Raw genomic sequence first — 13,429 nt, 5'->3', positions numbered from 1 at the left:
ACATGCATTAGGAAATTAGCTGTAAAGCCTTAATTTAGCCGACTTGCTCAAACAATAGATAAAGTAAGAGAAAGATTTGATAAAATTTAACTTAGGGAGGAAAGTTTGGTTTTAAAACACTCTAATAAATTCAATAGAAATAACATTTATTTCAAATGTATTCCATTTAGTTTCTTATAAAGCGTATAGGGATCTTTATCCTTACTTTTTTATCCATTTCCATGACACTTCACCATTAATTACGTACATCTTGATATAGATTGAACCTTTGTTTTCCCGTTTAAAAGGTTTTACACTAGAGCCCTTTATAACTTGCTGTTCGGTGTGAGCCAAGACTCCATGTTGAAGACCGTATTTTGACGTATAATGGTCTACTTTTATAAATTGTGACTCGGATGGAGAGTTGTCTCATTGTCACATACGACATCTATATATGGCTCAAAAACGAAACGAGACGGGATAAAAAGGGATAAAAAAATCCACGCTACTTTTTTAATATATTTATAATGGGCTTAATATGAGTCAGAATAGATCTCGAGTAAAATAGTGGGTCGCATTTTGGTATAAGCGTGACGCCAGATTGCCGATTTTTTGCAAGCGTGACAGGTGAAAGTCAAATGATTGTGTCGTGAAAAACGACAAATGAAGTCTAGCGGGACACGGATAATTACAAAAAAGAATTGCATAGTATTAGCGGGATACGTGAATCTGACAAAACAATAAGCGGAATACGGGAATCTGCCAAAACAGTAAGCGGGATCCGGGATCAGAACCCCCTAATGAGACCCCCAGAATACTTAAGATATTTTTGTATATTCATCCTATTGTTACAGTCATGCCTTCAATAACAAATGTATCCGATGCATGCATTTTTTTTATATTTTTGGTCCCTTTTTCAATTTTGTGTGGTCCAAATTAATAGACAAAAGTCCTTTAATATAGATATTTTGGATTCGTTTACATGCTGAATCTAACCGTGTATCTAGTTTGCGGAAATTTTGCCTAGTTGCTGAAATAGCCCACAAAGAGTTCCAAAGGGTATAAAATCAACAAAAATGAATTGTAGCATGCATTTCGTATACAATAACCCAAATGTGTATGGTTTTACCTCTGCGGTAGTATCCATTCGCGGTAGTATCCATTTCCTTTTGAGAATCGCTTTTGTTACAAGTTTGAAAAGCTATATATATTTGATGTAGAATGAATGAGGAGTTTGTATTTCAATTTGAAAATACATTTATCATAAATTCTAAAGTCATCAACCTAAGTTTTTTCGTTTGTTGCAAGTGCATTTATCACATAATTCTACAATACAAATTCCTCGCATCTTTGAAAATTCTACATTAATAATGACTGCACTAACAGTGATAATTCATCGCATCTATAGTTAAAATGGATCGCTTTCAATAATCGATATGCTATATTATGATGCTTTTATAACACTTATTTGAACTTTAGTGCTATGTTTGTATATTATAAAGACATATCACAATGAAAATATGTTAAAACTTATCTTCAAATCACTTAACTTGATATTTTCAAAACATAAACAAATACAGTTTTCCCATGATCCTTTATTCTACAATAGACATACCCGCATATAACAGTAAAAATGAACTAGCTGGATTCGCACTTTATATACACTGAGGTCGATATCCTTTTAAGTATTACTCAGGTGAACTTCAAATAAAGTTTATGACGAAAAACATTTTTATTTTCATGCACATCATATTTCCTCCGAGTCAAAGAGACAACAACCCGACCATAGGAAACATCAACCGCAGAAGGTCACCAACAGGTCTTCAATGTAGCGAGAAATTCCCGCACCAAGAGGCGTCCTTCAGCTGGCCCCTAATAAATATATACTAGTTCAGTGATAATGAACGCCATACTAATTTCCAAATTGTACACAAGAAACTAAGATTAAAATGATACAAGACTAACAAAGGCCAGAGGAGCCTCACTTGGGACAGTTTAACATGTTTAACATGTTTGTGAGATCTCAACCCTCCCACTATATCTCTAGCCAATGTAGAAAAGTATGACTAATGTACCCATATTTGACTATTTTATTTATTGTGTCTGTTTAGTTAATGCATCAATGTAAATTTAACGGAATTTGATGAAACTGTACTCACAGTGAGAGGGTTAGCGCGATAAAACCAGGTTGAATCCACCATTTTCTACATTTGAAAATGTCTGTACCAAGTCAGGAATATGACAGTTCTGAGATATAGCAAGATGTTGTGTGAGTGCCAATGAGACAACTCTCCATTCAAATAACAATTTAAAAAAAAAGTAAACCGTTATAGGTCAATGTACAGCCTTCAACACGGAGCCTTGGCTCACACCGAACAACAAGCCATGAAGGGCATCAAAACTACTAGTGTAAAACCATTCAAACGGGAAAACCAAGGGTCTTTTTCTATTTAAGAATTGAATACTTCTTTTTGTAAATTTATTGGGGTGTAAAAGCGTTGACCGAAGTACATTTTGTATGATGCGCGGAAGCGCTTTATACTAAAAATGTGCACACGGTCAACGCTTTTACAACCCTATCAAGTTACAAAAAGAAGCATTTAATACTTATAATTACATTTTTTAGCTATGATCATGTAAATACGAATTTTATAATTTTTGTATTTTATTCACCTTTGCACTTTATTGTGGGACCACGTGTTATCATGAATGAAAATTTTTATTGAAGGATGCAATTGCTTACGGAATAACACGTGATGTGCAGTTAGCCAATACAAATAAAGTATTATAATGAAACATACATCTTTTGTAATTATATAAAAAACGAGAAACGATAAACACGTATATATTACATAAACAAACGACAACTACTGTACATCAGATTCCTGACTTAGGACAGGTGCACACATTTGCAGCTAGATTAAACGTTTTAATGGATCCAAACCTTTTCCCTTTTTCTGAAACAATAGCAGACCATCACAACATAGAAAAACACACGATAAAATATCAATTGGCAGACCAAACTCAATCAAAAAAAGTAAATTAATACACAATTCCTTAACGAATAAATTTGATCTGCGATATCTGAATGCAAATGCACAGTTAATAAAATATTTATAGAGACAAACATTCAAGGCCGAAAAGCAAACGAACAAGTCCAAACAAAGCCATGGCAAGACACCGCTGAGAAATATTTAACCCTTCGAAAATATTAATCAATATTTACTTAAGAAAAAAAACGGTTTTAAAAAGATATTTTAAATCTTGAAGTTTATACAACTAGTAAAAATAAGTAAAAAAATTAATATATTCCAAATAATCAAAGCTTGTATACAGACAAGATCCATATAAATATAAAATAACAAAAAAGCATTATAAACAGTATCAACATGCCGAATTAACAAGAAAATACGATTGCTTGTCCATTCGTTTTTGATGCGTTTTGTTATTTGATTTTGCCATGTGATTATGGACTTTCCGATTTGATTTTCCTCTAAGTTCAGTATTTTTGTGATTTTACTTTTTCATCTATCCATCAGAGAAAAAGTTTAACTTGGGAAACTTTTTACCAGTATCTTTACTTCTGCTAAAAAAATAAAGTAAAAAAACTCGACGAGACATCCACCTTTAGGGGCATACGAAACAGCTTTGATCCCTTATTGACATTTTGATTGAAATGTGAATGTAAGATATTTTTACCTGATTAAATAAAACATGTAATAAAAAAAATACCATCATGTGCTACTTTTTGAGTAAATTGAGGTTCAAATTCAAATGAGGGGACTATTCAAGACCTTTTTTTTTTCTTGAAATCGGATTAAAAAATACAGTATTCCGTACCCTTTGAGGAGTAAACAATAGAAAAAAGTGATTTATATTATCTATTTTTGCTATATACGAATCAAGAATGATGGTTCTATCGAATGGTGAAAATATGTCAACATTTCTTTTTGTCGTGCCTGTGAAATTTATTTCGCGAATGCGAGACCAAGCGACTCTAAATTCTGCGTTTGCGCCGTCATTATTTAGGTGTAGTCTCCGGTTAAAGTTCTTGTTTTTGTCAAACCATCGTGGATTTTAGGAAATTTTGACAGCTTGATTATGACCACAAGACGGCATCTAAATCAAAATGTGACTTATAGATACACCTTTTTATAGCCAACATTTACAGACAGACCGGGATTGGATATTTTTGACATGATACATTTGAATCATGAATTGTTATGAAACCTGAATACGTTCTAATTTTCAAGACCAAGAGAGATCATTGAAAGGATTCTTTTTAATTCTTATTTGCAAATTTGGAATGTTTGTTATAAATGAAATTACTTTTAAGTCTGCACTGACAAGAGCAATTACATGCGAAAAAACAGGATTCCGCGGAGCCCTTTAATTTTGGTTTTTATGAAAAGGTTATATTCGTCTTGCTTTATTGATAAAACGTCTGCTTGGTCACAGTCCATAGTTTTATGTAGACAATACATGTACTATATATACCATTGTTTTTACGAGTTAACAATTAAACAAACGAATCCGAAGGATGAGTTTGTTTAAATATGTTAATGAGTAAGACACATGGTATATAAAATTTGTAATATAAATAAATTGATTGACAGCTTCAAGACCTTCAACTTATATTGGAAATTGATCACGTTACAGTGTTATCCAATGAAATGGAAGCTTGCGCAAGTCACTTTTGCACTTCGTGTATGATCGTCTGTGTATTTTATGGAATAGAACCCCTGAATTTGTAGAAAGTAAAGAAAATGATTTTGTTTTTAGTTTTGCGCCCCGTGTATTATATGCGCAGGTAATTTCACAATGTCATCAGACTGAGGTAAACAAAAATGTCAGAATCCAGCGACAAGGATTAAATGATTATTCTAATGACGGTAAGAATTGTTTTTTTTTTGCTTTTTTTCAATGTATCATACAAATAAATCATATTTTACAGAATTTTCCTCTAATTGAAAAATGCTTTTCTTCCTTTATTTTATTAATTTGATTATTAGATTATTTATTAAAACACAATTTTAAAACAATGTATTTAAACAGTGGCGGATCCAGGGGGCGTAGATGGTGTACGTCCCCCTAATTGATCGCGAAAAACAATCATGTTTTTTTTACAGATATCTGTAGGTACCCCCTATTTAAATAGAATTTTATTGAATTTTCGCAAAGGAATGATAGTTTTACATTTGATATTTTTTTAAAACATTTTTCTGCCCAAAGGTTTCACCCTTCCAAAAAAAAAAACCCAAAAAAATAAAGATGATAAAAAGAGTGGATGTATCAATCATTCACATTGACAGAAAATCACACTTGCGTCATTTGTACAGTTTTTTTTTTTTTTTTTTTATAGAATACTATTTTATTATTAGTTGTTAGTAGCTTCTGACTAGCTGTCAGATAACTGCGACTACTCTCAGATCTGTTCCTTCAGTAATAGTGTCGGGATGTACAAGTACCCGGCCACGTCCACTTGTATTTTTGTCCTTTTGATGAGTTCAGCCTTTTTCAACTGATTTTTATAGTTTGTTCTTATGTTGTACTGTTTGATAAAATAAGCCTTTTTCAACTGATTTTTATAGTTCGTTATTATGTTGTACTGTTGTAGACTCAGCACATATAAATATACCATAAGATTAACATAATAACGCTTATAAAAAATTTGCAATGTATGCACCAATCTTAAAAAAGATTTATGAGAGACATTTAAGACACAATATAAAATATACATATAGTTTTGATAGATATATGTGAAATTAACAATGTCCATCTATAATCAATAAATGTTATACATTTGCTTTTTTTTAATAAGATAAAAAGAAAATACTGTTTCTGTTCCGACCATCTGGCTCCCGCTTTTTGAAATATACATAATACATAATGGAATAAAACAAAAAGTAATTTTAATGTTATTCCCCTGAAAATTGAAAAAAAATATGTCGTTCTGGTTTGAAATTATGGACCTTAAAATATAAGCTTTTACTTCTTTTACTGTTTTCTTGAAAAATATAAATGCTAGATTGATCAGAGTAGCAGTACCCGACATTTAAAAAGAACATATGTTATTGATCCTAAAATATATTTCTAATTTTATTTTTTTACATGTTTGCTGTTATTTTGAAAAACCATTGGAGGTATGTTAAAAGTATTAACTGTAAACATAATAAGCATGAGCGAATTTGACCACCCTTTTTGGAGTAATTGTCTTGCAATGCTGAGTTTTACTGTTTTACAATATAAGCAAGTTTAAAAATTTTAATTTAAAAAATGACCGGCAACACACTGGATAACTGTAGTATGTGCGTATGAATTTCATTACTAATTAGCAAATTGAGTATTTTTCACAAGCGATACAGGCACGTGTGTGCTTCTTAGCCGATGAATCATCGATGAATATATGTGTTATCATACCCAATAAACGGCTTTTAATGCTACAGATGTTATATTCAACTCAGCTCAAAATCTGGTATAAACAATAACAAAATCAATTGTATTATACATCTGCTGTAAAAGAGGGACGAACGATACTAGAGGGACAGTCAAAGTCATAAATCGTAAATAAACTGACAACGCCATTGCCAAAGCCAAACCAGACAAATAATAGTACAAACGACACAACGCAGATAACTTAAGACCAAGCAACAGGAAACCAATAAAAAACTGGGGGTGATCTCAGGTGATCTGTAAATGATATCACAAACATGTATTAAAACAGTCATTTATAGATGAAAGTCATTATAGGGTTTAACTTTGTAACAAATAAGAGTCTCTGCAGATATTTACACATGGATTTAAGCATGCACGTAAAAAGGAAGTGTTCCTAACTTATTAAATATCAGTTGAAACATAGATATTGAATACTCCTTTGATTACCAAAAAAACAGACACATGTATTGACACATTGTTCAATGAGAGACACATCGGAATTGGATATTTATTTATGTGCCTGTCCCAAGTCAGGAGCCTGTAATTCAGTGGTTGTCGCTTGTTTATGTGTTACATAATTCATTTTCGTACATTTTTTAGCTCACCTGATCCGAAGGGCCAAGTGAGCTTTTCCCATCACTTTACGTCCGTCGTCCGTCGTCGTTAACTTTTACAAAAATCTTCTCCTCTGAAACTACTAGGCCAAAATTAAACCAAACTTGGCCACAATCATCATTGGGGTATCTTGTTTAAAAACTGTGTACGGTGACCCGGCCAACCAACCAAGATGGCCGCCATGGCTAAAAATAGAACATAGGGGTAAAATGCAGTGTTTGGCTTATAACTAAAAAAACAAAGCAAATCGGACAGGGGTAAAATTGTCTATCAGGTCAAGATCTATCTGCTTTGAAATTCTCAGATGAATCGCACAACCCCTTGTTGGGTTGCTGCCCCTAAATTGGTAATTTTAAGGGAAATTTTGTTGTTTTTGGTTATTATCTTGAATATTATTATAGACAGAGATAAACTGTAAACAGTAATAATGTTCAGCAAAGTAAGAATTACAAATAATACAACTTGACCGAAATGGTCAGTTGACCCCTTTAGGAGTTACTGCCCTTTATAGTCAATTGTTTAACCATCTTTCGTAAATTTTAGTAATCTTTTACAAAAATCTTCTCCTCTAAAATTACTAAGCCAAATTAAATCAATCTTGATCAATCATCATTGGGGTATCTTGTTTATAAAATGTGTGGCTTGACTCGGCCAACCAACCAAAATGGCCGCCACAGCTAAACATAGAACATAGGGGTAAAATGCAGTTTTTGGCTTATAACTCAAAAACTAAATAAAATTGATTATCAGGTCCAGATCTATCTGCCCTGAAATTTTCAGATGAATTGGACAACCCCTTGTTGGGTTGCTGCCCCTGAATTGGTAATTTTAAGGAAATTTTGCTGTTTTTTGATATTATCTTGAATATTATTAAAGATAGAGATAAACTGTACACAGCAATAATGTTCAGCAAAGTAAGATTTACAAATGAGTCAACCTGGCTGAAATAATCAGTTGACCCCTTTAGGAGTAATTGCCCTTTATAGTCAATTTTTAACCAATTTTCGTAAATCTTAGTAATCTATTACAAAAATCTCCTCCTCTGAAACTACAGGGCCAAATTAAACCAAACTTGGCAACAATCATCAATGGGGTATCTAGTTTGAAAAATGTGTGGCGTGACCCGGCCAACTAACCAAGATGGCCGCCACGGCTAAAATGGAACATAGGGGTAAAAATTCAGTTTTTGACTTATAACTCAAAAACCAAAGCAATTAAAGCAAATCTGACAAGAAGTAAACTTGTTTATCATATTAAGATCTATCTACCCTAAAATTTTAAGATGAATCGGACAACCCTTAGTTGGGTTACTGTCCCTGAATTAGTAATTTTAAGGAAATTTTGCTGTTTTTGGTTATTATCTTGAATATTATTATAGATAGAGATAAATTGTTAACAGCAATAATGTTTAGCAAAGTAAGATTTACAAATAAGTCAACTTGACCGAAATGGTCAGTTGACCCCTTTAGGAGTTAGTGCCCTTAATAGTCAATTTTTAACCATTTTTCATAAATCTTAGTAATGTTTTACAAAAATCTTCTCCTCTGAAACTACAGGGCCAATTTCATTATAGATAGAGATAATTGTAAGCAGCAAGAATGTTCAGTAAAGTAAGATGTACAAACACATCACCATCACCAAAACACAATTTTGTCATGAATCCATCTGCGTCCTTTGTTTAATATTCACATAGACCAAGGTGAGGCTATTTTATATATATATAAATAAGGCCGTTAGTTTTCTCGTTTCAATTGTTTTACATTGTCTCATTGTCATATTAGGGCCTTGTATAGCTGACTATGCGATATGGGCAATTGTTCATTGTCGAAGGCCGTACGGTGACCTATAGTTGTCTGTATCATTTTTGTCTCTTATGGACAGTTGTCTCATTAGCAATCATACCACATTTTTTTTTATATTGAAACAACATTTATTAGAAACTTAAAAGCCTTTTTTATTTGATCATAGAAGTACATTAACATTAATCAATCTATTGCAGTATCCAATCCCGATGTTGAACGCTTGTCGTAGGAGTTATTAATGTGAGGAACTCAAATTGAGATTGATCATTTTATTATAGACTCAGCACATATAAATATTCCATACGATTAACGTAATAACGCTTAAAACAATTTGAAATGTAGGCACCAATCTTATAAACAAGATTGAATAGAGACTTTTAAGACACAATATAAAATATACATATAGTTTTGATACATTTATATGTGAAATTAACAATGTCCATCTAAAATGAATAAATGAATACATTTGCTTCTTTTTGATAAGATAAAAAGAAAATACTGTTTCTGCTCCGACCATCTGGCTCCAGCTCTTTGAATTATACATTATATATAATAATTTAATAAAACAAAAAGTAATTTTAATGGCCATAGAATGTCCATGAAAATCTAGATAAAATATAAAAATGATCAGCAGGACAAGACGGGCGCATTGCATTTGCGCCATTTTTTGAAAATTACAATCTTTCATTTGCGCTACAAGGTAATATTTCATTTGCGCCTTAAATATAAACTTCATTTGCGCCAAACAATAAAAACTTCATTTGCGCCATTTTACAGGTAATTCAGGTATGCAATAACGGAAGCGTTAAATATGCATTGCTCTAAAAGGTTTGTCTCTACGGTATTTCTCTGGATAATGGGGTGAGTTCAATGCCACACTCATTTCTGAAGCCAAGAGTCACTAAGGTTTGTAATTGGGGTGAGATCAATGCTACACTCATTTCAGAAGCTGAGAGTCACTAAGGTTTATAAATAAATATAATGTTTACATGTTCGAGGTGTCAAGATGGACATTTTCAATTTAGACATAAAACAGGAGAATCATTTAAAAGTGCGTAATATTTGATGACCACACTTTTAGCTAGTTTATTATCATATAATACGTTCTGAAAAATGGAGACCAATTCGTGTATGTGTACCCCAAATAGAAATAAACCTTGCAAAGTAATTATAACAACAAAAATGGACTGCAGTTCATGATAAAAACGGACTATCTTTAATAAATATGGAATGCACTTGAGAGCAGAAATTTTCTAGACATCAATACACCAATGATACAAACTTTAATTATCAATAGTCTTTTTTTTTTTAAATATATATGTTTTATACTATATTTACCTGTATTTACCTGTACTATTGGCGCAATTGAAAGGTTTTATTTTGGCGCAAATGAAATATTGATTGTGGCGAAAAAGCAAAGCACCGGACAAGACATGTAATTCCCTAAAAATTGAAAAAAAGGGTAGTTTTGTTTGGAATTATGGACCCTAAAATATAAGCTTTTACTTCTTTTACTGTTTTTTGAAAAAATATCAATGCTAGATTGGTCAGAGTATCACCACCCGACATTATATAAAAATATGTTATTGATCCTAAAATATGTTTCTATTTTTATTTTTTTTTACATGTTTGCTGTTATTTTGAAAAACCATAGGAGGTATGTTAAAAGTATTAACTGTAATCATTATTAGCATGAGCGAATTTGACAACCCTTTTTGGAGTAAATTGTCTTGCAATGCTGAGTTTTACTGTTTAACAATGTAAGCAAGGTTAAAGATGTTAATTTAAGAAATGACCGGCAACACACTAGGTTACTGTAGTATGTGCGTATTTATTTCACTACTAATTAGCAAATTGAGTATTTTTCGTAAACGATACAGGCACTAGTGTGCTTCCTAGCCGATGCATCATCGATGAATATGTGTGTTATCATACCCAATAAACGGCTTTAAATGCTGCAGATGTAATATTCAACTTAGCCCAAAATCTGGTATAAACAATAACAAAATCAATTGTATTATACATCTGCTGTAAAAGAGGGACGAACGATACTAGAGGGACAGTCAAAGTCATAAATCGTAAATAAACTGACAACGCCATTGCCAAAGCCAAACCAGACAAATAATAGTACAAACGACACAACGCAGATAACTTAAGACCAAGCAACAGGAAACCAATAAAAAACTGGGGGTGATCTCAGGTGATCTGTAAATGATATCACAAACATGTATTAAAACAGTCATTTATAGATGAAAGTCATTATAGGGTGTAACTTTGTAACAAATAAGAGTCTCTGCAGATATTTACACATGGATTTAAGCATGCACGTAAAAAGGAAGTGTTCCTAAATTATTAAATATCAGTTGAAACATAGATATTGAATACTCCTTTGATTACCAAAAAAACAGACACATGTATTGACACATTGTTCAATGAGAGACACATCAGAATTGGATGCTTCCGCCCTGTTTGGCAATGAAAACCACGTACATTGCTTGTGCAACAAAACATCATATTACCCTTAAATAATACCGATAAATAAACTTTGCCCTTTGTAGCCTCTGGCCTTTGTTAGTCTTGTATTATTTGAATTTTAGTTTCTTGTGTACAATTTGGAAATTAGTATGGCGCTCATTATCACTGAACTAGTATATATTGGTTTAGGGGCCAGCTGAAGGACGCCTCCGGGTGAGGAAATTTCTCGCTTCATTGAAGACCTGTTGGTGACCTTCTGCTGTTTTTTTTTATTTGGTCGGGTTGTTGTCTCTTTAACACATTCCCCATTTCCATTCTCAATTTTATATTTCACCATGACAATTTGTTACACATTTGCAAGTTATCTTTTGCGATTTACTCAAAAATTTGAATCATTTCAAAATCGCCTGCATGTGATTAAAAATAATATATCATGTACATTTCGTGAGTCCGAAGCACATTTGTAGGTTTACCATCGTCAACCGGAAACGCTCAGAGTTTGAGAGCAGTACTGTACTGTTAGTATTTTTGATTCACTTTACTATTGTTTATTCTTAACATTGTAGCATGCAGCGTATCCGTTGTCCCTATTAACTATTAACAAACAATTTCTTTTCATGCAATAATAAACAAATGTTGGATGCCACAGTTTGTCTTTTCTACTTAACAGTGTTTTGTGTGACAGGCCTTCAGCAGAAATAAAATACAAATGATGAGACGTATAATCGGTAACATAAACATTACCAAATGTATCGCATGTCAATGCCGTAGGTTTTTTTAAATCTGTATCAAACTTCCACAACATATTCATGATACTGCCGTCTATATCATAACAGAATACAGAGCTACTAGAGCGGCTAGTATGATAGAGACGGTTGTTTAGAGCACATATTTCGTCAGAATTCGGGACAAAATTTGGAATTTGTATGTCGAGGGATATAAATTCTTTGTTGGACATGTTAAAAGAATGTATTCCTTTGCCATCTATGTAAACAAGTAATGTTTCGTCATCTTTCTTCGTTAGTGTATAACATTTACCGTCGACTTTTATAACCTCACTTAACTTGAATGTGTTGCTGGTTCTAAAAGAATAAATATCAATCTCCTGTCGTTCTGGAAAAGAAATGGCTACGTTGTTGTTATCAATGATTGCCATACTGAATGGTTCGTTTCTCAGATTCACCGATTGAACATCACCAGTCCTGTGATTGTACATTAACAGAAGTGTATTGTTCGAATCAATAAGTATGTAATGATCGTCCGACCATACTGCACAACTGGTAAAGAAAGCATTTTTTCCTTTTTGCAGATTAAAACTCCTGATAAGGTCTAATGAGGGACCTGCAATTAAAGATTTTAAATCATTTTTAAGACTGTTAGATTTTACGAATAAGATACATCATCCCATTTAGGTTCTATACTGACAGTTTAATCACCTTTTTAAAATAGATAGTAACCTTATAGCCTGCTTAATCTGTGCTTAGTCACGTGGTGAGTCACTTTAAAACGTCTTAGAATCAGTTTTATTCGTCAACCTGTGAACATTGATAACTTTTTAATATTTCCCCCTTTAAACCAAAACAAAACACATCTCAATAACAGTATTACATATCTTCTATAGAAAGATGTAAGTTGTCTGATTGTTTTGTTTGTTCAATCAAATTAGCCGTGTGTATGTTGATTCTTCATTGGCAAGAGGCATAGGTAGAGGGTTGAAATAAAAAAAATTAATTACCTCGCTACGTTTTTTCGCATGTCCCAAACATCTTAATGATGTTTAGAATTTAGTTCATTTATATGTTTTGTAGATTAGTGTGAGGTCCATTTATACTCAACTAGAACACATTTGGGTTTTTTGGCCAATTGAAGCCCACCATCGAGTGAAGGATATTCCCGCTGTGTTAAGGACCCATTGAGCACCTGTGGCCGTTTTCTGCGCTTTTTTCGTGTTTCTCTTAGACACATAACTCCTTTCAATTTTTCATTTTATAAATAGTCATTGCTATTTTAATTTGATGTAAACAAATAAAAGTAGGAACTGGCTCTCATTGTTAATACGTATTGTAATATTTGGTGCAATAGGGACCATAAAAGGGAAAATTTTGAGGGACTGAAAGGTATTC

At 32.6% G+C, this 13,429-nt stretch overlaps 1 protein-coding gene across 1 annotated transcript in view; it reads right to left on the bottom strand.

The window, feature by feature from the left end:
- Positions 1 to 9,085: 9,085 nt before the first annotated feature.
- The window catches only part of LOC143082359 (uncharacterized), a 52,631-nt gene continuing 48,287 nt past the window's right edge, over positions 9,086 to 13,429 (bottom strand). The window contains exon 13 of the mRNA XM_076258003.1: positions 9,086 to 12,647. Within this exon, the coding sequence (XP_076114118.1) occupies positions 11,848 to 12,647 (800 nt within the window). The 3' untranslated portion in view covers positions 9,086 to 11,847. The remainder of the gene's footprint in view (positions 12,648 to 13,429) is intronic.

The sequence above is a fragment of the Mytilus galloprovincialis genome, chromosome 7, assembly GCF_965363235.1.
Source record: "Mytilus galloprovincialis chromosome 7, xbMytGall1.hap1.1, whole genome shotgun sequence".
Classification (NCBI taxonomy): domain Eukaryota; kingdom Metazoa; phylum Mollusca; class Bivalvia; order Mytilida; family Mytilidae; genus Mytilus; species Mytilus galloprovincialis.
The sequence above is the reverse complement of the archived record's forward strand: the minus strand, read 5'-3'. Positions and strand labels throughout refer to the sequence as shown.